The sequence below is a fragment of the Panthera onca genome, chromosome E3 (assembly GCF_046562875.1).
Source record: "Panthera onca isolate mPanOnc1 chromosome E3, mPanOnc1 haplotype 2, whole genome shotgun sequence".
In the NCBI taxonomy this organism is placed as follows: Eukaryota; Metazoa; Chordata; class Mammalia; order Carnivora; family Felidae; genus Panthera; species Panthera onca.
The window spans coordinates 23,254,547-23,282,017 of NC_138354.1; the positions used below are offsets into that span (position 1 = coordinate 23,254,547).

General features: G+C 41.1%; 1 protein-coding gene across 2 annotated transcripts; it reads left to right on the forward strand.

Annotated features, from left to right (window-relative positions):
* The first annotated feature begins 74 nt into the window (after window positions 1-74).
* On the forward strand, window positions 75-27,412 carry PALB2 (partner and localizer of BRCA2). Of its 2 annotated transcripts, none has more exons than XM_060648788.3 (13): window positions 75-300; window positions 2,674-2,733; window positions 2,890-2,992; window positions 4,760-6,220; window positions 8,723-9,537; window positions 9,900-9,971; window positions 13,130-13,291; window positions 14,863-14,948; window positions 16,389-16,550; window positions 18,056-18,172; window positions 22,142-22,229; window positions 24,795-24,943; window positions 26,929-27,412. In XM_060648788.3, exons 1-13 carry the CDS (start codon window positions 253-255, stop codon window positions 27,134-27,136), a joined length of 3,531 nt encoding a protein of 1,176 aa, XP_060504771.2. In that variant the 5' UTR covers window positions 75-252; the 3' UTR covers window positions 27,137-27,412. The 2 variants fall into 2 exon arrangements, with proteins under 2 accessions (XP_060504771.2, XP_060504772.2); XM_060648789.3 differs by having other exon boundaries at window positions 8,870-9,537.
* Window positions 27,413-27,471: the final 59 nt, after the last annotated feature.

The window sequence follows — 27,471 nt, forward strand, 5'->3', positions numbered from 1 at the left end:
GCTCTCCTCTAGGCGGCCCCGCTCCCTTACTCGGCCGTCTCCGGCTGCGCACGCGCAGGCTAAGCGGTGGATGTAATTGGCTGTGGGTGACGGCGCGCCAAGTCCGCATGTGCCACCTGGTAGCGCCCTGGGGAAGATCCCGGGCGCAGAGTTTCCTTCCCGGGTGCCTCCGGGGCCCAAGGCCAGTCGGCATCCTCGTGTCTGCAGGCCCGGGGCCGGCGACGGCTGTTCCTTCCGTTCGGCCGCGGCCCGATGGAAGAGCCTCCCGGGAAACCTCTCAGCTATGAGGAAAAGGAAAAGGTGCCGGGGTGTGAGGGAAGGGCTGAGTCGGAACTCTGACCCCTTGCGCAGGCTTTAGGCGTGTGTTTCCTCTGCGGTCCCGGGTAGGCAGTGATCTCTGACCTCTGGACGCAGCGGGGGTGAACGTATGGATGGAAGAATGCTGAGCTCACGTGGTGGCATTTAAAGAACACATTTTCTTACAGCAGTAATGCCTAAATACGTACGAAATGTAAAACTGGATAAAGCCAAAGTCCCCTTTGACATCCTCTTCACTCCCACACTCTTTCTCACCCTTCGCTTCTCCCACCCACTCCCTTAGGGAAATCTCTGAACAGCCGGTGCTTCGGATCTTTTCGTGTGTGCAATGGACGGAGGTGGGGGGATTGGAGGGGTGTGATTTATTCCCTGGCCACCAAAAAGTGATGTGTATCTTTTTGTTCGTAAATGGTGTGATCTGAATGGTTGTACAACGTCCTTTTTACTTATCCGTGTTTCATCCATGTCGATACATGTTAATCTGGCTTCTGTGTAGTGTTACGTATTAACGGAAGTGCATTCTTGTCTTTAGACATTACTCTGCTGAGAGACTTTGAGGTTGTTTCCAGATTTTGCTTCTACTGTAGATGCTCTGACCGACCGTCCTTATTCATGCCATCTTGTGCTAGTGCTGATGATGTTAACTTGAATGTATCTTGTGCTGGCTGTTTGAGGCTTTGTGCTAAACTCTTCATATTAACTCATCAGTCTTCTTAGTTTACCTTCCCGTGGGGAGTGAGATAGGTCATTTCCAAGTCAACAAAATAATTCTCAGATGATGATAAGGTTGGTGATAAAGAGGACCCTGTGAGAAGCAGTCTAGCACAGAGGTTAAGAGCACAGATCCTAGGGATGCCTGGGTGGCTCAACTGGTTAAGTGTTGGACTCTTGGTTTCCGCTCAGGTCATCATCTAATGGTTTGTGGATTCAAGCCCTGCCTCCAGCTCTGTGATGAAGCACGGGGCCTGCTTGGGATTCTCTTTCTCTCCCTCTCTCTCTCTGCCCTTCCCCGTTCTTGCTCTTTCTCTGTCTCTCTCAAAATAAATAAATAAACTTAAAAAAAGAGCACAGATTCTAGAACTCAACTGTATGGTTTTGGATCATACCATTTATAAACTGTGTGATCTTGGGTGAATTGCTTTCCCTTAGATCTTCTTTTTTTTTTTTTTTTTAATTTATTTATTTTGAGAGAGAGAGAGAGAGAGAGCGCAGGAGTGGGGTAGGGGCAGAGAGAAAGGGAGAAAGAACTCCAAGCAGGCTCCATCCACACCGTCAGTGCAGAGCCCGACGCGGGGCTGGAACTCACGAACTGTGAGATGATGACCTGAGCCAAGATCAAGAGTCATGCTTAACTGACTGAACTACACACATGCCCCTTTCTTGGACCTTCTTAAAGCCAGCTCCTTCCTCCTTCAGCTTTGGGCTCAAATGGTAGTCCTCAGAAATGCCTCTCTGGCCACGCTACCTAAAGTAGATCAGGCAGAGGCGCCTGGGTGGCTCAGTCAGTTAAGCGTCCGGCTTCAGCTCAGGTCATGATCTCACGGTTCGTGGGTTCGAGCCCCACGTGAGGCTCTGTACTGACAGCTCAGAGCCCGGAGCCTGCTTCGGATTCTGTGTCTCCCTCTCTCTCTGCCCCTCCCCTGTTCATGCTTTGTCTCTCTCTGTCTCAAAAATAAATAAAAAACATTAAAAAAAAAAAAAAAGTAGATCAGGCACTCTCACATCTCCCTGTTGATCTGGGTACTGATTACCATGTGATATCATCTTATCTGTGTATGCGTTTTTTTGTTAATTATCTGCATCCCTCACTCTGCCTAAGCTTGACCACTCTATCTTTAGCGCCTGAAACAATAACTGACACACGGTGTTTATACCTGACAAGAGATGCATTTGTTGATTGAGTGTCTGAGGATGCCAGCTCCTGCTGCCAGGGATCTCACAGTGAGAAGGGGGAACAGAAGTAAACAGACAGCATAGTGGATATAATAAGTACTGTGATAAAGGAAGCACAGCAGAGAGGTGGCATGTCTAACCTTGATTTCGGGAAGGACCTAGAAGTCTACCCAAGGGAAGTAAAATTAAGTTGAGGCTTGAGGAATCAGAAGGACTTAGCAAAATGAGTTGGGCAGGAAATGCTTCAGGTGGTGGGAACAGTTTATGTAAAGGTGCTAAGATACTGGAAAGCTTGGTGCTTTGTGAGAAGTGAAAGTAGTGTGGGTGCCTGCTACGCCTCCGCCGTCTGCTGCTGAGGGACCTACTAAGCCCCCACACTCGGGTCTGATAGACACTGTGTCCCTTCTCTCTGACTCTTTCTTTCCACCTGCTCAGCACTGTTTGCTGTTTTTCTTCTTCCAGTTGAAGGAAAAGTTAGCATTCTTGAAAAGGGAATACAGCAAGACGCTGGCCCGCCTCCAGGTAAGTGAATCTTATTCTCTCAAATTGAGGTATCACAGTATGAACTACATACAAACAATTCTTCCTAATAATAAAGCTTTAAGATAAACCTTCTTTGTCTTAAATTTGTTCCGTTTTTGGAACGGAACAAAAAAAAGCTGTTTTTGTTTTCTCTAGCGTGCCCAAAGAGCTGAGAAGGTTAAGAATTCTGTTAAGAAAACAGCAGAAGAACATGATTGCTTGTTCCAGCAGGACATTTCACCACAGCTAAACCACTCAGGTGAAGCTAGCCCGTTTACTTATGCTTGCTTTATTATTCATTTTCCGGGTATATTTGGTTGTGGTTCTTTTTCTCACAGCCAAAAGATAAAGACTAGCCATAGACTCTTTTTAAAGAGTATGTATAATTCACTGGTTCTTTGTGTACTCACAAGACTATGCAACCCTCATCACCATCTAATTCCAGCATGTTTTCACCATCCCCAAAAGAAGCCTTGTAGCCATCCTACCCGTAACCCCTGGCAACCACTAATCTACTTTCTCTGTGGATTTACCTATTCTGGGCATTTCATGTGAATGGAGGCATACACTGTGTGACCTTTTGTGATTGACTTCTTCCACTTAGCGTGATGTTTCCAGCAGTCATGCCTGCATACACACATCCAAGCATGCGTCAGCACTTCACTCCTTTGTGCAGCTGAGTCCTATTCCATTGGATAGATGATGTGCCATGATTCATGTATCCATTCATCAGTTGGTGGATATATGGGTTGTTTCTACTTTCTGCTTGTTATGAATTTTGGCTATTATGCTGCTATGAACATTCATCTGCAAGTGTTTATATAGATGTATTTTTTCAGTTCTTTTGGGTACATACTTAGGAACGGAATTGTGGGGTCATATGGTAATTCTCTGTTTAACTTTTTGAGAAATTGCCAAACTCTTTTCTACAACAGCAGTACCATTTAACATTCCCACCATGATGCACAAGGATTCCTGTTTCTACACATCCTCACCACCATTTGTCATTTTCTGTTTTTGTTTTTGTTTTTTTAATTTTTTAACGTTTATTTATTTTTGAGAAGAGAGAGAGAGAGCATGAGCGGGGGAGGAGAGAGAAAGAGGGAGACACAGAATCTGAAACAGGCTCCAGGCTCTGAGCTGTCAGCACAGAGCCCGACGCGGGGCTCAAACCCACGAACTGTGAGATCATGACCTGAGCCGAAGTCGGACACCTAACCAACTGAGCCACCCAGGCGCCCCCATTTTCTGTTTTTAAAATTATAACCATCCTGGTGGGTGTGAAGTGGTATCTCATGGTGGTTTGGATTTGTGTTTCCTAGTGACTAATGATATGGAACATCTTATGGCTTGTTGGCCATTTGTATATTTTCTTCAGAGAAGTATCTACTCAAGTCCTTTGCCAATATTTTAATTAGGTTATATGTCTTTTTGTTCAATTATAACTGTTCTTAATATATTCTAGCTATTAGATGCTTATCAGATGGATATTTCATAAATTTTCTCCCATCTGTAATCAATGAACTGTTTTTTGGTTTTTTTTTGGTTGAATTGTTTAGTTGATCTTTTCCCCTTTCAACTTTTAGAAATTATATTTATTGTGTAAATATTGGAAAGTTTTTTTTTTTTTTTTGATTAAGCATTTCTATATGTACAGAGGAAAAAAATCTAGCTAGAAGTATTCTAAAAAAACAATGGTCATTACTCATGTTAATAGGTAATTTATAATCATAAAATTGGGGGCTATTGAAATAGAAAGGTGGTATTAAAATCACTTGGGGCACCTGGGTGGCTCGGTTGGTTAAGCATCTGACTTTGGCTCAGGTCATGATCTCATGGCTCATGAGCTCAAGCCCCGTGTCGGGCTCTGCATTGGCAGTGCAGAGCCTGCTTGGGATTCCCTCTCTCCCCCTCTCTCTCTGCTCCTCCTTCGTTCGCTCTCTCTGTCTCTCAAAATAAATTAACTTCAAAAAAATTTTTTTTAATTAATAAGAAAAATATTAATTATATATTTTTTTCTCCTCAGAATCTAAAAATAAAGTATCTCCTTGTGAGACATTACAAATCAGCACCCATCTGGATGAAGAAACTGGAGAAAAGACACCTATCACACTTGACATTGAGCCTGAGTCCTTCAACCTTGGACATGGCCCCGTGGAAAGATTACATATACAAAGTGATATCCAAGAACATTTTCCCTACCAGGTCAGTGGTCCTAGTGGTGAGAAAAGGCAGAGTAAGTTGCCAAAGAGAAGAAAGCAGCAGCAGAGAACATTTACTTCACAGGCGAGAGAATCTTTCTTTGACACGGATTCACCCATACTCTCTGGAAAAAGACTAAAGGAACTGGAAGAAATCAATAGAGAGAATCCTAGAACACCTGTAACTGGAAGAACTTACCTTTCAAATTCTACGTGTGACATTCTGGATTCTCCAGCACCAGTGACAGAAACTAACGTAAGGGGTGTATTAACTCCACCAACTACCAAACCACAAAGAGTTGTTGATGCACTCGTAAGAGGAAATCATTTCCCCACAGTGTCTACACTTGCTTCATTTACTCCATCAAATAACAGTAGTGGTCAGCACCTTGAACATAAGCCTCCTAAAGGCGACTGTGAACTCATTACTCATGGTTTAAAAAACATTATCCCTGCTTCACCTGTAAACCTGGAGGCACAAGACCAAAAAATGACTGTCTCTACAGATAACCCAGAGGTAAATAAAGCTGTAAGTGCAAGTGGCCAGCTGCCTAGAAGTCCTGACTTAGAGACAGATAATTTGTGCTCTGTGAATGAATTCGCTTACAATAACTTATCAGCAAATGGAAACCAAAATTTAAAAGGACAGAATCACACAGAGGAGTGTTTAAAATCTCCCCATAACACTCTTGATGATAGAAATGAAAGTCCTCAGGAAAAAGAGGTTGTAAGTCAATCTAAGAGTCTTAGCCCAGAAGTAATCTCTCCTGCTTCTGCAGAAAATCAAACACATTCTTGCACAATGCTCGAAGGCCTTCCATTTCCCGCAGAATATTATGTTAGAACAACACGAAGCATGTCAAGTTACCAGAGAAAAGTAGCCCTGGAAGTTGTAATTCAAAATCATTTGGGTGTCAAAAAGAAAGGGTATAAAAATAAAAGTAAGGAGGCAATTAAAAATTTAAACCTTCCCAGTGAAGAAACTGACCAGAGTGGAATTAGGACCTCTGACACATGCACAAGACAACCAAGTTCAGGAAGTCCTCAGAAACGTCCCTCTTCAACTGAAGTCAACTCTCCCCTTGGGCCCCCTAAAGATAACCTTTCCAGGAAGGCAGTTATCCAGCCATCTGGTAGGAGACACGGAAGAAAAACAAAGTCAATCTGCACCCCTGTATTAGATGATGGTGAACTCCTTTTGCCAACTTTTGGCACATCAGGTGTTAATAGATCCAAGGAAGAAGTTGCCTTGAACAAAGAGCAGAATGGAAAGGCAATTATTCATGGTAAGAAGAGAATTAAAGGTAAATCTAAGTGCAGTTGATGATGATGATGATGATGATGATGATGATGATGATGATAGCCAACACTTAATTGTGTCCCTGGTATTTTCTAAATGTTGTGCGAACACGAACTCCTTGCATCATCACAGCAACCCTACATGAGGCAGAGTCTGTGTTTACCCTAGGTTTACAGACGAGGAAACTTAAGGCACAAGGAGATTAAAGTGACTTTAATTCATGAAAGTGGCTTTAATTCATTAAAATTACAGAGCCGGGATTCAGACCTGGCTCTGTGATGCCAGAATTCACTAATGTGATTGAAAAGTTGACATGGAAAAGGAAAATGTATGAGATTTTCATCTAAAATTAGTATCTATTCAGGTACAACACAATCTTTATCCCTAGAGGGAAGTTGTATAACCTACAGAGAAAGCGTTTTTGAGGTGAAATGAAATGTGTGTCCGAGTAGGAGTCCTTTGACAAACTTTCTTAGGAATGACTGAGTAATAAAATGCAATACATCCAACCAACTTTTTTTGGGTAAAATATCAAATATAGCGTCTTGGGAGATCTGTGGGATACAAAATATTGGAGAACAACGAGTGACATAATTTACACTTTTTTATTCATTTCCTCAGGAATTAATCACATATGATACACTGAGCAAAACAACTAGATAATTCACTCTGGTTCTATAGTAGACATCAGCAAACTTTCTGTAAAGGGCCAAATAGTATTTGTCTTTGTGCTCGGTCATAGCTAGTCAAGTATAGTGGCAGAGTAGCCACAGACAGTATATAATGTGTTCCAGTAAAACTTCATTTACAAAAACAGGCAGCCAACTGTCTATATCATTGGACACAGGTTTTGGTCTATGAGCTACAATTAATTAAATACTTAATTTATTTTTAATTAGTTAAAAACCTGTAATCATTATGACTCTTTTATTGTCCTCTTTAAGCCAACAAGAATACAAAGCAATCAGAAAGTAGGGCAATCTAGTAATAATCTAGAAACTTCTTTTTGTATACTTTGAAATACTCTGCTGTGGATTTAGTAACCTGCTGCTACATTAAACATTTTTTTCTCAGGGTGCCTGGGTGGTTCAATCGGTTAAGCATCCGACTTTGGCTCAGGTCATGATCTCATGGTTTGTGGGTTTGAGCCCCGCATCGGGCTCTGTGCTGACAGCTCAGAGCCTGGAGCCTGTTTCAGATTCTGTGTCTCCTCTCTCTGACCCTCCCCCACTTGTCCTCTCTCTCTGTCTTTCTCTGTCTAAAGTAAAAAATAAACATTAATTTTTTTTTTCTTGAGGTGATCTTAACATAAAATGGACCATTTTGAATCAAGTGAACGATGTACTGGCATTTAGTACATTCTTGTGCCACCATGCCCCCTACCTAGTTCCAAAACATGTTCATCACTCCAGAAGGACACCTCATGCCCATTAGGCAGTTGCTCTCTATTTCCTTTCCACCCTAGTGCCTGGCAACCACCACTCTATATTCTCTCTCTGTGAGTTTACTTGTTTTGGATATTTCATATTAAAGGAATTATACACTATGTGACTTTTTTGTGTCTGGCTGCTTTCACTTAGCTGATTTTTGAGATTCATCCACATCACAGCATGTATCTATACTTCGTCCTTTTTTATGGCTGAATAATATTCCCTAAGTATGTGCCACAGTTTATTCATTTATAAGTTGGTGGAGACAGCTTTCCCCATCCCAGGCACTACTCCAGCCTTTGGCTCCCAAACATGCTCTGAAAAAGTGTCTGCAGAGGTGGTTGGGCCAACTGGGTCTACATGTTGCATGGTATAGAATTCCAGCTGCTTTAAGTGTAGTAAATTATTGGGGTGCTTGGATGGCTCAGTTGGTTAAGCATCTGACTTCAGGTTATGATATCGCGGTTCATGGGTTCAAGACCCCCATCAGGGTCTGTGCTGACAACTCAGAGCCTGGAGCCTACTTCAGATTCTGTGTCTCCCTCTCTGTCTCTCTGCGCCTCCCTGGTGGCACTCTGTCTCTTTCTCAAAAATAGGTAAACATTTTTTTAAATAGTAAATTACTCTGCTTGAAAGGGAGACTTACGTTTCCTTCAGTGAGAAGGGCCAGCGTTTTGTAGACTGTGTTCTGGTAGTCTGTTGGAATCATAGTTTTAGAACAGAAAGGACTGAAGAGATTCTTAGTCCAGTTCCCGTATGAGAGACAAGGGAAAATGAAGTGAATTGACTTGCCTAAGATCATGGCAGATCAGTGGCAGAGCAGGGACTAGACCCTGGTCTTCTTCCAGCTAGTGTCATCAGCACCATGCTGTTTTTGATGCTACAAAAGGAGAACTGCTAGTTAACCACCAACCTGTGGCTGATTCTTGAACCCGCTCATAGGTTTCAGAGTCATGGGTGGGAAGAGAACAAGCATTTTGCGCTGTCTTGGAGTTCAGAAGCTCACTTTTGGTTGGGTATTGGATGTTTGCTGTTACCGCTGTTCCTTTCTATTTTAGGGAAGAAAGATGATCGTCAAAAAGAGGACTCCCTTTCTTCCAGAAATAATGCTTATTTGGCTTTGGATTCTGCTGCATTCAGGGCTTCATTTCCTAAGAATGAGATGCTAAGTTTAAAGCAACTGTCCTCTGTTCTCAAAACCACAGATTTTCAGTTACCTGATGAAGACTTTGGACCTCTTAAGCTTAAGAAACTGAAGTCCCAATCAGAAAAATCAGTGGAGCCTTTTGTATCAAAAATGTATGGGGATAAGCTCCTTAAGGAGGGAAACTGTGTTGTTTTGGAAGAAATGACACCTACACAAATTGATATTGAAATGGAGGACTTGGAAGAGGAAATTCTTGTTCTCCCAGGAAAAGCACAACCTAAAACACCAAACCCAACAAGCCAGCCTCAGAAGAAGGGCCTTTCTTCATCCATAGTACTTTTCACTCCTTTCAATACCGTCACCCCTGAGGATAATGACAGACTGATGGCAGATGTGTGTTCGCCCGCCTTCCCCATCCTAGGCACTACTCCAGCTTTCGGCTCCCAAGCACGCTGTGAAAGAGTGTCCACGGAGGTGGTTGGATCAACTTGCTCTGTACCCCAACTTCCTCCCTTGAAAGACTGTGATCGGAAGCAAGGCGACAGTTGGGCCAGCCCCTCAAAATCAGATGGCAGCCCAGTTGTGTCAGGTCGGGAAGGACAGCCTTCCTGTGGCAATGATTCTGGTTCCCAAGCAAAACTTCTCCCCACTGAGTCAGTCACTTCCGAAGAAAATCAGCTGTGTGGAAATATGCACGTGGAGTCGTGGAAACAGTCTACTGAGCAGGTACGGTCCACTTCCATGGTAAGATTTTTCTATGATGGAATGAAAGATCTTAGCGAATATGGGCAGCATGACTTTCTTACACATTGGCTCCTCAGTGTTTAGGAATGGTTGAATGTGCTTCTTTGTTATGATTTCACTGTAACCATTAAGTTCAGTTGGGGGAAATTTAAGGTTAATATAAAATGTGTTTATATGGGAATGGGGGATCCTATTCCCTTTGTCATCAAGGAATCATTTGCATATAGGGCTTTGCTGCTGTTATCAGAGGAAATAACACATATTGAGTAGACACGATGAAGGAGCAGGGTGGGCAGATGTCATCTATAAAGCATAGATTAACAGTGTGACTTTTATTTTCACAGACTGAAGTTGCAGACCTTCCTGCTTGTAATGGCTTAATCCCAGGCCACCTACAATTGGTTTCGAAGTTAAAGGTCAGAAGACCGTTCCCTTTTGGTGTGTCGTGTGTCTTACATGTAAAAAATTTAATGAATTCATAGGAAAATTAGGATGAATTTGATCTGTATCTTCGCATTCTTAATTTAGCACTGTTAAACGAACTTGGCGAAACAGATTCAGAAAAAACCTGTAAACTCTTTGTTTTTCACAATACTTAGCTGTATTTATATCTTGAGATCTTCTCCAGAAGAAGTTTATATGTCAAGCTATTGCCAAGAACAACTTAAGCTAACTCAACTTTGTGTCTAAATGTAAATCAGGCATCTTGACAGAGAGAAAGTCATTCATGATCCTCCTTTCCAAATGCCGTAGTTTCTAGAAGGATCACTTGTGATTTATGAGAAAATAGGTAGTGGTTCCAGATTATAATGAATGGTTAATCTTTCATATGCTATGTGGGGTGTGTGTGTGTGTGTCTAACTCTGAGAAATGTAAGTTACATTATTTTGTTAATGATATTTTAGTAAATCCAGAGAAGTGGATTGGACCTGTCTCCTAGTTAACTCTTTGTATGTAGTGCTTGAAGTAGCATGATACAGAGCAGGGTTTCTCAATCTGAGCAATCTGGACATTTGGGGCTGGATAATTCTTTATTGCAGGGGCGGTCCTGTGCATTGTAGGACATTTAGCAGCAGCCCTGCCTTATCTATAGAGCCACTAGCACCCCCATCCCGAGTTATGATAACCAAAAATGTCTGCAGGTATGGCTAGATACCCACCAGGGAAAGTTTGCGAAATTCCCCCCAGTTGAGAACAACTGGTGTAAAAGAAAGAGATTCAAACCCACATAAACTCTTTCTGCCAACTACTAGTGTGTGACCTGGGGCAAATTATTTACCCTCTGAGCTCCAGATTCCTTTGGTATAAAAGATACATAGTAATAGTCATTTCAAAGTTATTCTTGAGTCCATTTTAATAACTTGGTTTCTTTCTTAAAGAATCAACCATTTCATTTGTATTTTCTAATTTGTAGGTAAAAAGTTATTTATTATTCTAGTTTTTTTGTCTGTGTATATTCGGTTAAACCTCTCTCCCAATTCCCCATTTTCTAAAGTACTTTTTTTCCTGCATCAAACTTAAGAGATTTTCCATTCTGTTGGTCTACAATGCTTTTGGTTGTATTGATTGTTAATTAGTTTTTTTGTTTCCTATTTCATTTGTTTCTGTTTTTATCCTTAATAATTCTTTTCTTTTTCATTGTGCTTACTTTCATTGTTGTTTCACTACCTTTTTGAGCTGTTTTCTTTATTTTTATTTTTCTTCTTTTCTGATAAATGCCTTTATGATTGTAAATTTCTTTTGGAAATACCACTTTGCCATGCTCTGTGTGTTTGGATACACAGTGCTCTCCTTGCTCATGTGGAAATACAGTGGACTCTTGAACAACATGGGTTTGAACTGCAAAAGCCCACTTACATGCAGATCTTTTTTCAGTAAACACATTAGAATTCTTTTACAGAATTGTAATGTATATTCTCCTCCTTATGATTTTCTTTTTTTTTATTTTAAGTTTATTTTGAGAGAGAGAGAAAAAGAGAAAAGCACAGGTGGGGGAGGGGCAGAGAGAGGAAGAGAGAGAGAATCCTAAGCAGGCTCTGAATTGCCAGCACAGAGCCTGACGTGAGGCTCAACCTCATGAGATCATGGCCTGAGCCAAAATCAAGAGTCAGACGCCTAACCGACTAAGCCACCCAGGCACCCCATCTTATGATTTTCTTAATAGCGTTTTCTTTTCTCTATACTTTATTATATACAGTACATAATACATATAACACATGAATATGTGTTGATTGACTGTTTCCATTATCAGTAATGCTTCCTTCCAATAGTAGGCTATTAATGTAGTTAAGTTTTGGGGAAATCAAAAGTTATATGCAGATTTTTGACTACGCGGGAAGTTGGTGCCCTTAACCCCCATGTTGTTTCATTTTTATTCCCTCTTCAACCCGTGGGTGGTTCATCAGGATGTTTCATTTCCAAATGGGCAAGTTCTTATGGGCCATGTTTTGTGATTAAATCTGAATCTGTTCCATTCTGGAGCTACACATTTTTAGATCCATCATGATATAAGTGTGTGGGGGCAATTTTTTTTAGTTACATAAGACTCACAAAGCTTGCTTTCTTTCTTTCTTTCTTTCTTTCTTTCTTTCTTTCCTTCCTTTTAAGATTTTATTTATTTTGGGGGCTCCTGGGTGACTTAGTTGGCTAAGCGTCTGACTTTGGCTCAAGTCATGATCTCACAGTTCGTGGTTTCGAGCCCCACGTCAGGCTCTGTGCTGACAGCTCAGAGCCTGGAGCCTGCTTCGGATTCTGTCTCCCTCTCTCTCTCCCCTCCCTTGCTGGCTCTCTTTCCTTCTCTCTCTCTCTCTCTCTCTCTCTCTCTCTCTCTCAAAAATAAATAAACATTAAAAAAATTTTTTTTAAAGATTTTATTTTTATAAATTTTTTAATGTTTATTTTTGAGAAAGAGAGAGCGCGCACGCAAAAAGGGGAGGGGCAGAGAAAGAAGGAGACACAGAATCCGAAGCAGGCTCTAGGCTCTGAATTGTCAACACAGAGCCCGATGTAGGGCTTGAACTCATGAGCCGTGAGATCATGACCTGAGCCAAAGTTGGGTGCTTAACCAACTGAGCCATGCATGTGCCCCCTAAGATTTTATTTTTAAGTAATCTCTCCACCCAATGTGGGGCTCAAACTCACAACCCCAAAATCGGGGGTCACTTGCTCCACCAACTAAGCCAGCTTTGACCTGTATAAAACTTTAATTACATTTACTTAGTATTTCATTTAATCCTTGGAACCCAGCACTTTTCATATTCATATTCTATATTCATATTCTATTCATAAAACAGACCCCAAGTGGGGCGCCTCAGAGGCTCAGTCGGTTGAGCATCCAACTTTGGCTCAGGTCATGATCTCACCGCTTGTGAGTTCGAGCCCTACATCAGGCTGTGTGCTGACAGTTCAGAGCCTGGAGCCTGCTTCAGATTCTGTGTCTCTCTTTCTCTCTGCCCCTCCCCCGCTATGCTCTGTCTCTCTTTGTCTCTCAAAAATAAATAAACATTAAAAACAAACAAACAAAAACAGACCCCAAGTATCCCTTTAACATAAGTGTTGTTGCTATTTATTTCAGAATCCTTCTGGTTCCTGTTCCGTGGACGTGAGTGCCATGTGGTGGGAAATAGCCGGTTTCAAAGAGCCATGTATCATAACTGCCTGTGAATACGTAGTTTCTCTTTGGAAACCTCTAGATACTTGGCAGTGGGAAAAACTTTATTCCTGGCACTTTACAGAGGTAAGTCAGAATCTTAGAGCTGGGAGAGGTCTTTGCAATTATTTACGTGGTAATATAGATGGGCAGCTTACCAAGAATGGGACCTACAACCATGTAAGGCAGAACAGAGGGATCAGTAATTTTTTCCAACATTTCATTATGCAGATTGTCAAACATAGAGACAAGTTGTACAGTGAGTACCCATATGCCTACCATCTGGATTCTACAGTTAATGTTGTGCTCTGGTTCGCTTTATCGCCTGTTTTTCGGGAAATGGATTTTTATACTAGATATGTTGGAGAAGCTTAGAATTTCGTGTCTTTTCTGACTTCTAAATTTGCTGATACTTGTCTTCCTTACCCCTCATCAAAACATTTTTCTTGCTTCCTTTCTTAATATATTTTCTTCTAGTCTTTGTCCACCTTCATATGTATCTTACGTGCTTGCAGTCCTAATGTGCTTAAAATTTTTAAATTTGCCTTTTCTCACTTATACAAACATTTTTCCTTATTTTTACATAATTCTTTTTTTTTTAATTTTAATTTTAAAAAAGTTGTAATGGTTATTTATTTTAGAGAGAGACGGAGTACAAGTTGGGGGCTCCAGAGAGAGAGGGAGACACAGAGTCTGAAGCAGGCTCCAGGCTCAGCTGTTAGCACAGGGCCCGAAGCGGGAGCTTGAACTCATAAACTGTGAGATCATGACCTGAGCCACCCAGGCGCCCCTCTACATATTCTTCATACTTTATTTTGAGTTTATTTATTTCTCCACCTTTACTGAAGTAATATTGACAAAATTGTAATATATTTAAGGTGTACACTGTGATGATTTGATATATTATATATAGAAAGCACTCCCACGACAATCGAGTTCATTAACATGCATCAGCTCACATAGTTTTTGTTTGTTTGTTTGTTTGTTTGTTTTTGGTGAGAACATTTATGATCTACTCTTAGCAAATTTCATTCTTGTTCTTTGGTATATCCATAGCTTTTAGCACTGTGCTTTGTATAGTGGTGGTCAATAAATATTTATTTATGTGAATAAACTTATTTTAAATGACTGCATGATGTTCCCTTTGTCCACTTCTGCCAGAATTTATTTAAATTTTCCTTTATTACTAGAACTGTAGATTTCATTAAGTAAGTGCTGCTATATACATGGTTTTGCCTATAACTTATTTGGATTTGCAGCTTATAAAAAGAGGGTGTTTGCTAAACTTTTGTTCAGTGTTTGAAACTATCCTGGTACAGTGAGAATAGAAGGGAATGTGACAGATTTTGGAAAATTTAGATTAATTAAAAATTAAACAACCAGGGGCACCTGGGTGGCTCAGTCGGTTAAGTGTCTGACTTTGGCTCAGATCATGATCTTGTGGTTCATGAGTTCGAGCCCCATGTTGGAATCTGTGCTGACAGCTCAGAGCCTGGAGCCTGTTTCAGATTCTGTGTCTCCCTCTCTCTCTACTTCTCCCCTGCTCACACTCTGTCTCTCAAAAGTAAATTTAAAAAATTTTTTAAATAATAAACTATATTGTTAAAAAAAAAATGAAACAACCAAATTCAATTTTTGGCTATTTTTGTTTTATCTAGGTTCCAGTGTTACAGATAGTTCCAGTGCCTGATGTTTGTAACCTCGTGTGCGTGGCTTTGGGAAATTTGGAAATCAGGGAAATCAGGTATGTAACTCTCAAGGAGTAATTTTTTTCTTTCCCTCATCTTTGTCTCTGTCAGCTTGTTTTGAGTACAAGTTATAACCTAGGCTTGAATCTTGAAAGAATCTAAATTTAGATCCAAGAGCTATTTGTTTCAAAAAAAACCTAGTGATAGAATTATATCCCTGACTCAAGTTTCCGTTTAAAATTGGACCTTAGGAGGGGTGCCTGGGTGGCTCAGTTGGTTAAGCGTCTGAGCTTGGCCCAGGTCATGATCTCACGGTTCGTGAGTTCGAGCCTCGTGTCGGTCTCTGTGCTGACAGCTCAGAGCCTGGAGCCTGCTTCAGATTCTGTGTCTCAGTCTCTCTCTGCCCCTCCCCCACTTGCAATCTGTCTCTCTCTCTCACACACAAAAATAAATAAACATTTAAAAATTTAAAAAACAAATTGAACCTTAGGGGCACCTGGGTGGTTCATTCAGTTAAGCGTCCGTCTGACTCTTGATCTCGGCTCAGGTCATGATCTCACAGTTTGTGGGTTTGAGGCCTGCACCGGGCTCTGCAGTCACAGCACAGAGCCTGCTTGGGATTCTTCATCTCCCTCTCTCTCTGCCCCTTCCTTGCATGCTTTCTCTCAAAAATAAATAAATAAACATTAAAATAAATAAATAAAGGTTTTTTTTTTTTTTTTTTAACGTTTGTTTATTATTGAGAGACAGTGAGAGATAGAGCATGAACATGGGAGGGGCAGAGAGAGGAGGAGACACAGAATCTGGAGCAGGCTCCAGGCTCTGAGCTGTCAGCACAGAGCCTGATGCGGGGCTCAAACCCACAAACCGCGAGACCATGACCTGAGCCAAAGTCGGATGCTTAACTGACTGAGCCACACAGGCGCCCCTAGTCCTTTCATATTAAAGGCTAATTCCTAGAGGTGCCTGGGTAGCTCAGTTGGTTAAGCGTCTGACTCTTGATTTTTGGCTTGGGTCATGATCTCACAGTTTTTGGGTTCGAGTCCTGCATTGGGCACTTTGCTGGCAGTGTGGACAGAGACTGCTTGGATTATTGGTCTCCCTCTTTCTCTGCCCCTTCTCTGTGTGCACACACACTCTCTTTCTGAAAAATAAATTAAAAAGTGCTCACTTTGGCAGCACATATGCTAAAAAAAAAATAAATAATTTAAAAAAATTTTTTAGTGTTTATTTATTTTTAGGGAGACAGAGTGAGAGCAGGGGAGGGGCAGAGAGAGAGAGGGAGTCACAGATTCCAAAGCAGACTCCAGGCTCTGAGCTGTCAGCACAGAGCCCGATGTGGGGCTCAAACTCATGAACCGTGAGTTCATGACCTGAGCCGAAGTCAGATGCTTAACCCACTGAGCCACCCAGGCACCCCCTCAAAAGTAAATATTTGAAAATAAAAAAAAAAAAAAGGCTTACTCTTCTCCAATTTTCTTTTATACTTGGTTTAGGTCATTACTTTGTTCCTCTGATGGTGGATGTGAAAAGCAAGTGCTACTGAGTTCTGGAAATATAAAAGCTGTGCTTGGCCTGACAGAGAGGAGGCTAGTCAGTAGCAGTGGGACCCTTTGTGACCAACGAGTAGAAATCATGACATTTGCAGAAGACGGAAGGTAAGATGGTTGATTTTCATTATTTTTTTAATTTTTTTTTTTTTTTTTTAATGATTTATTTTTGAGACAGAGAGAGACAGAGCATGAACAGGGAAGGGTCAGAGAGAGGGAGACACAGAATCTGAAACAGGCTCCAGGCTCTGAGCTGTCGGCACAGAGCCCGACGCGGGGCTCGAACTCACGGACCACGAGATCATGACCTGAGCCGAAGTCGGCCGCTTAACCGACTGAGCCACCCAGGCGCCCCAAGTTGATTTTCATTATTAAAGAATGCTTTTATCACAGGCTTTCAGAGAAGGTCAGATCACTAGCCTCTTGTTTTTCTGGGCTGCAGGTTTCGTATGGCAGGGTCTGCCTCGACACTAGGCTGTTTCGTGGAAGTGGTTTAGAGAGGAGGAAGCTGGATGTAGCAGGGAGGAAGCCAGTGGAGTGGAGAGGCTCAGCAAACATAGTTTATTCTTTCTTCAGTCTTTGAAATCTCCATGTGCCCCTCAGATTTCACATGTGCCTCCAGATCCTAGACCCTTTTCTTGTTCTGCACTTGGTTTCCAGTCCTTAAATTACTGTTTAGGTGCTGACCACTTATAAATGTATATTTCTAGCTCTGAACCCAGCCTTTAGATCTGTGTGCCTATTTATTAGACATCTTGTGGGTATTTCAGATTCAGCATATTTCAAATGCAATTCATAACATCCTCTGTGTCTGTTATGCTTTATTGTGATTATTTACCTGTGTTTCGTAATAACAGAGGTCATGGACCTTCTTGTCTTATTTATTCATGACCTGTAGTAATCTTGGCAAGAGACAAATAATTGCTTGCTTAAATTAGCAAAGTATTAGTGGACATGAGAAGAAGCAGACAGATTTGAGAAAGAGGAGACTAAAATCATTAGGGCTTAGTGATTGAGTAGATAGAGAGGGAGGAGACAAGGATAACATCCAGGTTTCTACATTTGTCACCTGGGTAGACAGTGGTACAATTCACTTAGATGGGAATGCAGAAAGAAACACAATGTTTAAAGAGAGAGGTGGCAAGTTTTTTGTTTTGTTTTGTCTTTTTGAGAGAGAAAGAGAGTGCATATGTCCAGGGGAGGGGCAGAGGGAGAGGAAAAGAGAGACTCTTAAGCAGGCCCCATGCCCAGCTTGGAGCTCCATGCAGGGTTCGATCTCATGACCATGAGATCATGACCTGAGCCGAGAGCATGACCTGAGCCGAAATAAAGAGTTGGACAAGATGCTTTACTGGGTCAGTTAGACACCCAGGCCCCCCTGGCAAGTTTAAATTTGGATATGATGAATTTGAGGTGCTTGCAAATATATCCAGGTAGAGAATATAAAAGTAGTGTATGTTTATTGTAGAAAGTTTTGAATACACATTTTCTAGTTGAAATTTTTTCTGGTATCAGATTAGTGCATGTTATGGATAGCTCAGCAATATGTAGAAGAGCTGTTTAGAAACTGCTTTGGTACAAAGTGCTAATTTTTAATACTGTTTTAAATGCAGAAGCAAAGAAAAACAATTTTTGATGTCCCCTGAAGAGACTGTGCTAACTTTTGCTGAGGTGCAAGGGGTGCAGGAAGCTCTGCTTGGGACCACTGTAATGAACAACATTGTTATTTGGTAAGCTTTCTCTTGAGGGCCTCAGTTTCTTCTCTTATATGAGGGTATACCTCCAATTTCATGGGGTTGTTAAGATTAGAGACTCTGTAAGTATGATTGTGTTTGTTTTTTCCTGTCAGATGACATATACTTGTCTCAACAAGAACATCATATTAATTCAGACATTCGGAAAAAAGATCAGTCCGAGTAGACTATTTCAAAGTAAATGAAATTTTACCATTGTCAAAAATGTACAGTTGTTCCTCCTTCTGGTTGATGGCTTTTATGAAACCAACTCTTTTTACCTCAGATAACTATAAACTCTGCACAAAGTATAAAGACCAACTATCTGAAGGCACTGGGGAATGAGAAAAAGAAGAAAGATACTGGAGAGTGGTGAATAGGAAATAGTAGGCAAGTTCCTGTTCCTACAGCTTTTAGCCAGAGGGCAAGCCCTAGTCTGCACATGGGGGACTAAAAGCCTGCGAGAAAACCTTCTGGCCCTGACTTAAAGAACCAAAGGACAGAGTTCAGGGTGACCACAGCAGCTAGCAAGTGAGGAAGAGAAATCCCCATAAAGAGAGAGCTGAAGAATGAGCCTCAAATTCTGAGCTATAATCTTTACCTGGTAATCTGGCTAGCCTTTAAACTACATGTGTACAGGTCAGACTTGAAGCAGCCCAGGTAAGGCAAAAAGAACTGAATTGGGTTTTCAGCATTTGGAATTTTGGGTAAGCCAAGTTAACTGTTTACTGGGGGGGGGGAATCAATATTCTTTAGAGGAATCTAACAGAATCCAGAGTTTATGTGATGTGTCATTCATACTGTCTACAATCCAAAATTATAAAATATATCTGATTAGAGGAACCAGGTTAACAAATTTGTGATAGGGAAACCAGAGTCAAGGAGTCCCCAGCCACTTCTCTTTCCTTACCCTGGGGAGAACCTTACCCAGCCAAAGGTACTTTCAAGGTTAGTTTGTATTAAGACAATAAATTAAATTTTTTTTTTTTTCCCCTCAGAAGCCCTCTCCTTTAACTGGTTCTGCCCTGTCCAACCCTAACTCTCTAGGAATAAGCCAGGAGAGCATGGTCCTTAAGAGAATCTTTGTCCCCTCCCCACCTGGGGGCCTCTGAAATATGACCATGTCCTAATCTGCCAGGAGACTGTGTTTTCAGATGGCCCTACTGTCTAGAGCAGCAGGTTTCCACTTCTGGCATTAGCTCAGTGTTTGTGTATGGAGGTCTAATTTGGGGACAATATTCCTTACCAAAGTTGTCTTTTCTGTTCTTGCTGGTATTTCAATAGTCTGGACCTTCATTATTTGGTTCTTGAACTATTAATATAATCTAGCAATCGGTCTCCTTGTCATCAATCAATATCCTACCTCCAGATCTTCTTTCATACTCTTACTGTATTAACATTCTTCCTCCCAGCCCTCCCCTCCCCACAATGTTTGCTTTTCTTCAGCTTCCATTTCCCCAATGCCTTGGTACAAAAATTTCTCTCCAGCTAGTCCATACTCCTCAGCTCCCTGTTTTCTTCCCATCCTAATTTTTTTTAGCATTTTATATATATAATGGATTGCAACAGAATTTGAGGTTGAGGAGGAACCTTTATACTTAGCTTCAAAGTGTAAGTTCTAAGTTTAAGGGGTATCTTCAGTCCCATAGTTGCTTTGAGCTCTGTTGTAATACCTCAACTTTCATTGACGTTTCCCTCTCTGAACTCATATTGCCTTTTTTTTTAAGTTTTTAAATATTGCCCTTAAATTTTTTTAAATTTATTTACTTATTTTGAGAGAGAGAAAGAACACAAGTGGAGGGAGGGTCAGAGAGAGAGAGAGAGAGAGAGAGAGAGAGAATCCCAAGCAGGTTTCGTGCTGTCAGCGCAGAGCCCATTGCAGAGCTTGAACTCACAAACTGTGAGACCATGACCTGAGCTGAAACCAAGAGTTGGACGCTTAACCAACTGAGCCATCTAGGCACCCCAATCAATATTGCCTCTGTTTTTTAACTTAGCGTATGCTACTTTGTGTTATGGAAGTCCTTGAAGATGGGTACATACCTTTTGTTTTTCTCAGGGCCTGTCTTAACACCTTGTGTAGGCTACTTACTCAAAGATGTATGGATCATATTGTCTATCAAAAGTTCTCATTTACCTTTTGGGCTCTATGTACTTTGTTGGTCACCTTTCCTGTTTAACTCCTGATGTATTAAATGTCTAAAGTGATTCATATTATACTCAAGATTCAAGTGGCCCTTTTTGAAGCTTGCTGAAGGTTTAAATATTTAATTTTGGTTAAGCTATATTAACTGAGCACCCATCTTTCAATCATTAATGGATATTTGAGTCTCTACTTATATACTGTTTGCTGTGAGAGATGTAGATATGAATCCTTGTTCCGAAGCCTCTAAAATCTAGTCAGTAAGATTGCTTTACAATTCAATTTACAATTCAAAGCATACAATTCCTGTACAATTCAGACAAGGTCAAAGTGATAGAAATTTGGACAGAGTGCTTTGGGACTTGAGGAAAGAGCAGTTACTAAATATAGAGCATATGTTAACCTCTATAGGGGATAAACCCATTGGTGTCCCCGGCAAGGAAAACCTTGCATATGTACATGAGCATTTAGATTTCCGTCTTTTGTTTTTATACACAGAACCTGGTCCACAGAAGATTCAGAAATATTTGTTGAATGAATACATTACACCCTGTTACAGTCTATATTAAATTAAAAATGAGGCACAAGGACAGTAATGAAGGGAAGTGGAGGAGAAGAGATTTCTGTGGGTTGGTGTAGGCAGGGAGAAGTCAGAGAGTCTAAGTTGAACTCCTGCCGCTAGCTGGAGGCAGGACATAATCGAGGCCATAAAGAATGGAAGGGCATTCATTGGTCGGTAACAGAGATGGGAATTGGTCAGGATTGGGGAGGTCATTGGGAGGATAGCTTGAACAAAGGTGCAGAGCCAGGAATATGCATGATAGGGAACAGTAATGTAGGATCGTAGCACAGGATTCGTGAGGATTATAGATACTATGAAAAAGATTATGGACTCTATGTTTTGGTTAAGGGGAAGTCAGCTGAGGGTTTTCATCAGTAGAGTTCCATGATAGAGCAGTTATCAACGTCACAAATGCTCAGTAAAGCTAAGAAGTGGTTCCGACAAAGTGTTTCTTCTTTCTTTCTTTTTTTAAAATTTTTTTATGTTTATTTTTGAGAGAGAGACACAGCACAAGCCAGGGAGTGGCACAGAGAGAGGGAGACACACAATCCGAAGCAGCCTCCAGGCTCTGAGCTGTCGTCACCGAGCCCGGTGCACGGCTGAAACTCAAGAACCATGAGATCATGACCTGAGCTGAAGTCAGACGCTCAACCGACTGAGCCACCCAGGCACCCCAGACTGTTTCTTCTTTATATTCACCCTCTTCTCTCTTCCTTTTTCCATTTTTTACCCCACCTCAGTCTTCCCATCTTTCTTTGTTATGTTGGTCTAGTTCTAGTATAAACACGGTAATAGAAACAGAATTCTAAATCTATTTTAGGTGTAGTCTCCTATCTAAGTAAATTTGGTTTCCTGACCATTGTCTTCCAAGGAAAATTTAGGCATAATAAGAAATGTGACAAAATCATAATGCTGGAGCCATACCATGTGCCTAATTCCAATACCCAGTCAAATAAGATAAAGGAAAACTTTCCTCATGCAGTCCGGAGAGGTTTATTCCTAGTGACATAGCAGATTCAATCTCAGGCGGGACTGTCAAGTTAAACTACTGGCAATGTCACCCTCTGGTCCCTATTTGTAGCTCAGTCTGTAACTAAACAAATGTAACTACACACATGTAATTAAACAAAACTAAGGTACTGTGTCCCTTAGTTTCTCCCTTGGTCACCTCCTAAAGTATGCTGTGATAAATAACAGGATATTATGTGAAAACCAGTTTGCTAGAAGAATGTTATCAGCTTATTTATTTTTGGTGTCTAAGGAATTTAAAAACTGGTCAGCTCCTGAAAAAGATGCACATTGGTGATTCCTACCAAGCTTCAGTCTGTCACAAAGCCTATTCTGAAATGGTAAGTAGTGATCTGTTGGGACCACTTTGTGTCTGCTTTGTGTGTGGCTGTTGGTCTCACTGAGTAAGAGCGGTAACTTAGTAAGAAGTAATTAACAGACCCTCTCTGTTGTGTATCTTTTTCAAAATTGGATAACAGTGTTTGTCCTTTTTTTATTTTTTTAATTTTTGTTAACGTTTATTCATTTTTGAGAGAAAGAGAGACCCAGAGCATGAGTGGAGGAGGGGCAGAGAGAGAAGGAGACACAGAATCTGAAGCAGGCTCCAGGCTCTGAGCTGTCAGCACAGAGCCCGATGTGGGGCTGGAACCCATAAACCATGAGATCATGGCCTGAAGCAAAGTCAGATGCTTAACCAACTGAGTCACCCAGGCACCCTAGTTCTTTCTTGAAATCTATGGATGAAAATAAGTATTGGTATAATGTGACGGCTTGCTAAATTTTCTGGCTGTATGTCCTAAGAGCAAACGTTTATTTCTAGCTGTGAGTTTGTACTAAGAAATACCATGCCTGTTACCAGACTTGGCTCTCAACTGCATTGCCATAAATGATTTATGATGTGAACACATACCCTGAGAGAGGATGGTTAAATGGTCCTAGATGTGTTTTTCCCTTAGGCTTTAGTGTTTTCACATAGAAACGAAAACAGCTTCTCAGCCATTGTGTTAATAGACTTGACTTACAGTCTAGTTTGGACATCTGAACAGGCTGCAGGCAGCTGTCCAGGAGTCAGAGGTAACCCTTAAGTACCCACCATCGAGCCACAACAGAGGCGGTAGCGGGTGGCTTCACACTTGTATGGAGACTGATTTTCGCAGCCTCACTGGCAACCCCGTGCGCATTAATACCACACGCTTGGAATACACGGGTTGTAACTTTCCCTGGCCTGGCTGGGTCTGTGGAATTGAACTCAGAAGATGTGTGATCTTATATAATCTGTCACATTATCTTGAGGCTACCTTTTTACATCCTTAAAATAACAGGGTTGAATTCATCTCTGAAATTATTACATTTACCTACTAGGCATTGAAATAACTTTGTATCTTTGTTACTACAACACTAATACCTATTTGATACTAAAGCATTTAACACAGAAATGTTTCAGATAGTAGATAAAACTCCATGAAGCCAACCTCTGGAAATAACTTAATAATTTAGTGCAGGAATCGGCAAAGTTTTTGTGTTAGTAAGACCAGATGGTAAATACCTTCAGGTCGGCAGGCCACATGGTCTCTCTTGTAAGTGCTCTGCTCTACTGCTGTAGCAGAGAATCTGCCGTAGATAAAATGAAACAGCATGTTCCAGGTAAAACTTTTTGTATGTTAAAACCTTCCAGAACTTGAATTTCCTATGATTTTCCATATATCATAAAATATTTTTCTTCTTTTTTTCAACCATTTCAAAATGCAGAAATCATTCTTAGCTTGTGGGTCATACAGAGATAAGCAGTGAGCCAGATGTGGCCTGTGGGCCATAATTGCCAACCCCTAGTTAAGTATATGACATCGAACTTTTTCTTTCTTTCTTTTTTTATTTAAAAAATTTTTAAATGTTTATTTTTTAAGAGAGAGACAGAGTGTGAGTAGGGGAGGGGCAGAGAGAGGGGGAGACACAGAATCCAAAGCTCCAGGCTCCAGGCTCAGAGCTGTCAGCATAGAGCCGACACAGGGCTCAAACTCACGGACCGAACCACGAGATCATAACCTGAGCCAAAGTCGGGTGCTTAACTGACTGAGCCACACAGGCGCCCCTAGCCTTTTCTTGACTAGATTTTCTAATTATAAAAGTAATTCATTTTATTATAAAAATTCAGTCATTCTAGAAAATGTATAAAGTAGAAGTGAATGTTACTAATCCTAAGATGGTTCATAATTAATTTTCTCCATTTTACCTCCAAAGAGAATTACTTTCAATGTATGACATACATATACAACCGTGAGTGTGTGTATGTCTGTGTGATATATATGTCTCCACACACAATCATGTTATTATTAGGTCATATAATTTTAAAACCGGGAGAGGTCTGTAACACATTTTCCCATGGAAACAACCATAGGTGATGGTGTCTTTTTTTTTTTTTGTCACTCTTGTTCTATAAGCGTAAATCGGCAATGCAGACTGGCCTAGAAATTGAGTCACCACTTACAAGGTTATTTTTATGGGAAAATGTGTTCTGAATTTTCAAAAACCAACTTGCCAATGAATATCTGTAGTTTGAGGACTCCGTTTGCATGTCTCTATGCCCTCTTTCCCTATGACGACGTTTCTCCAGATGGATGGTATGAGATGTTAGTAGTGTCTAAGATGGAGGAAACTGGTGAATCAGCTAGGTTCCCACCTACAAGACTGACTGAGCCCTGTCCTAGAGAAGCCAGAAGGCCAGCTCAGTGATCATCTCAACAGTTTGCCTAAAAAGAAAAATGAGCTAGTGATTTAGTGATTAAATCCTGGATACTTGAGACTTTTGATCATTCTTGTAATTCTTTGGTATTGTCTCTGCCAACCCTTTCTTTTTCCCAGCATACTCTTGCTGATTTATTTGGTTATTCATTTCTCTTTTAAATTAGGGGCTCCTGTTTGTTGTCCTGAGCCATCCTTGTGCCAAAGAGAGTGAGCCGTTGGGAAGCCCGGTGTTTCAGCTGATTGTGATTAACCCTAAGACAACCCTGAGTGTGGGTGTGATGCTCTACTGTCTTCCCCAAGGGCAGGCTGGAAGGCAAGTGTGTGCTGCTGTTCACTGAGTATGACATTTTGGAAGGCACGTGTGCAAATACAAAAAACCAGATGTTCTCGTGTCACTTAGATGAATGGTAAACATGAAATACTGCAGACCATAGTAAGAATGTCAAGTAGGAAGAAGTGTAAAGTTTAGTAGATCTCAGTCAAATCCCAGGTTCCCTACATTCTTATCCCCACCATTATGGGGTTGGATAGGTTATTTTATGTGTATTCAAACCCTGTTTTTCCCATAACAAAAACATTTCAAATGCAAATTAAGTAATTAATATTCTCTACAAAAATGTCCTTTCCGTAAAACCTAAATTAAGAAAGTTTTAAATATTACTTTGGGAAGGCCTCTTTTACTTTGAAATCTGACGAGTCTCCATCGTGCAAGCAATTGATATTTATCTACTGACTGATGAGAAGATCTATTTATCAGTGATACCGTTATTGGTATCCCAGGTGTTCTGTGAGCTCTCTAGAGCTCTAAAGTAGTGTTGGTGTTGTTAGGCCACCCTAGCTACATCCAGAAGGGTCATTCCTAGAGATTACTTTTATTATTGTTTGAAATGCACAGCAGAGACAGAAAACAGATTTAGTAAATCAAGATCACAAAGTCTAGCTTTAACAGTTTACAAGGATAAGGAACCTTGGTAGGTGCAATGTATGTTTCTGTGTTTTTTGGGGATCTTGTGCCAAGCTTGCTGCATCAGTGTTCTAAAAGATGGTCTCTCTCCCTGTGCCCTTAGCCAGAAGTGGCATTTCTGCAAACGTTCTTAGCTCACCAAGAACCTCAGGACTGTCATCTGCAATACGTGCTTACGTATAGAACTCGTTTCTTTGGATTTGGGGAGAGAACCGTAGTCGCTGGCCTAGAAATTTAGGATAAAGAGAACTATTCAATCAAGCATTTCCTTCGTCACTCTTCAAACTCATTTATTTAGCAAACCTTGATACCTATCTGGTGCCAGTTCCGTAGAGGGCACTACTGTTTCTAATCTCATGGAAATAGGAGGCAACTAGAGACTAATGTTCAGCACACAAAATGCCATGAGGCTTGTAGTGTTTGGGAGCACACAGGATGGAGGGAGCACCTTAACTGGCAGTGGAGGGTTAGGGAGAGACTGTCAGGAAGACTTTGTGGAGTTTCAGATGTGTCTGGAGTCAGTCACACAAAGTTGGGTGGGAGCCTGGGATAAAAAAAATACCATTTGGTTCACTCAGAACATTCACTGAAGGTTGACTCTTCGAGATGCTGGTGATGTGGCAGTGAGGAATAACAACTAATTTATATTAAGCCCTTAACGTGTATTAAGTACTTTGCTGTACTCCTATCATATTCCTATTTTACTGATGAAGTTAAATAATTTGCCCAGGGTCACAGAGCTCTTACTTTGCTAGAATTCAGATCCAGGCAACTGACTGCAGCGCCCCCGTCTCTAAAAGACAGACAGATTCCTGTTTTACAATGTGTACATCTTGGTGGGAGAGCTAGCCACCAAGTATGGAAACAGGATCATCTCATGAGTGAAAAGTGCTATGAAAATAAAACCTATAACATGATAGGGAGCAGAGTACACGTGTGCCCTACACTAGACGGGAGATGAGGGATGACCTTTCTAGGGAGGCGACATGCCTGCATGATGGTAGAATCCCAGCCCTGCTAAGTGAGCACACGGGAGAGGGAACAGCAGGAGCCAAGACACTGAGGTGGTCGGAGCATGGCCCGCTTGAAGAGTGGGAGGCAGGCTGCTGAGAGCTGGGGTGCGGGTGGCACGGGACGCATCAGACACAGCCGGGACCCGGACGCACGGTTGTGTCTGGAACTACAGCACACCTGCCAGCTGCCCTGGGATTTCAAAGATGGGCATCACATTTCCAGGTATTTCTGTTCTTGTTGCTTCGGGGAGCGTGACTTTGGCTTAACTCGAAAAACTTTTGATATATGATTTGAATTGTTTCTTCTCTGCTTGCTATTAGGTTCCTGGAAGGTGATGTGAAAGATCATTTTGCAGCGGCAGTATTGACTTCTGGAACAATTGCCATCTGGGACTTACTTCTGGGTCATTGTACTGCCCTCCTCCCACCTATCTCTGACCAACATTGGTCTTTCGTTAAATGGTCAGGTACACATTCTCATTTGTTGGCCGGACAAAAAGATGGAAATATATTTGTATACCGCAACTAATTAGATGAAAACACAGCGCTCTGGATTTTTTGACCACTTAGTACTTTTTAGAGTTGTAACTGTAAAGAATATCTGGATGACATTTAAAATAACTACTTGTATTCCATTAAGACACATTTTTTTAATTCTGAATGTAAGTGGCACTACTGATCTTGAATGTTCATTTATACTTTGGGAGAAAGGATCTTAGATTGATTTTCGTAATTCTTCACATCTGCACATTTGCTTTTAAAGGTGTACATAAAGCTTCAGTATTAATAAATATTTATTTTGATACCTTCTGCTTGGCCTGTTACTTTTTCCCTATCCTTTTAAGATTGTTTTCTGAACAATTA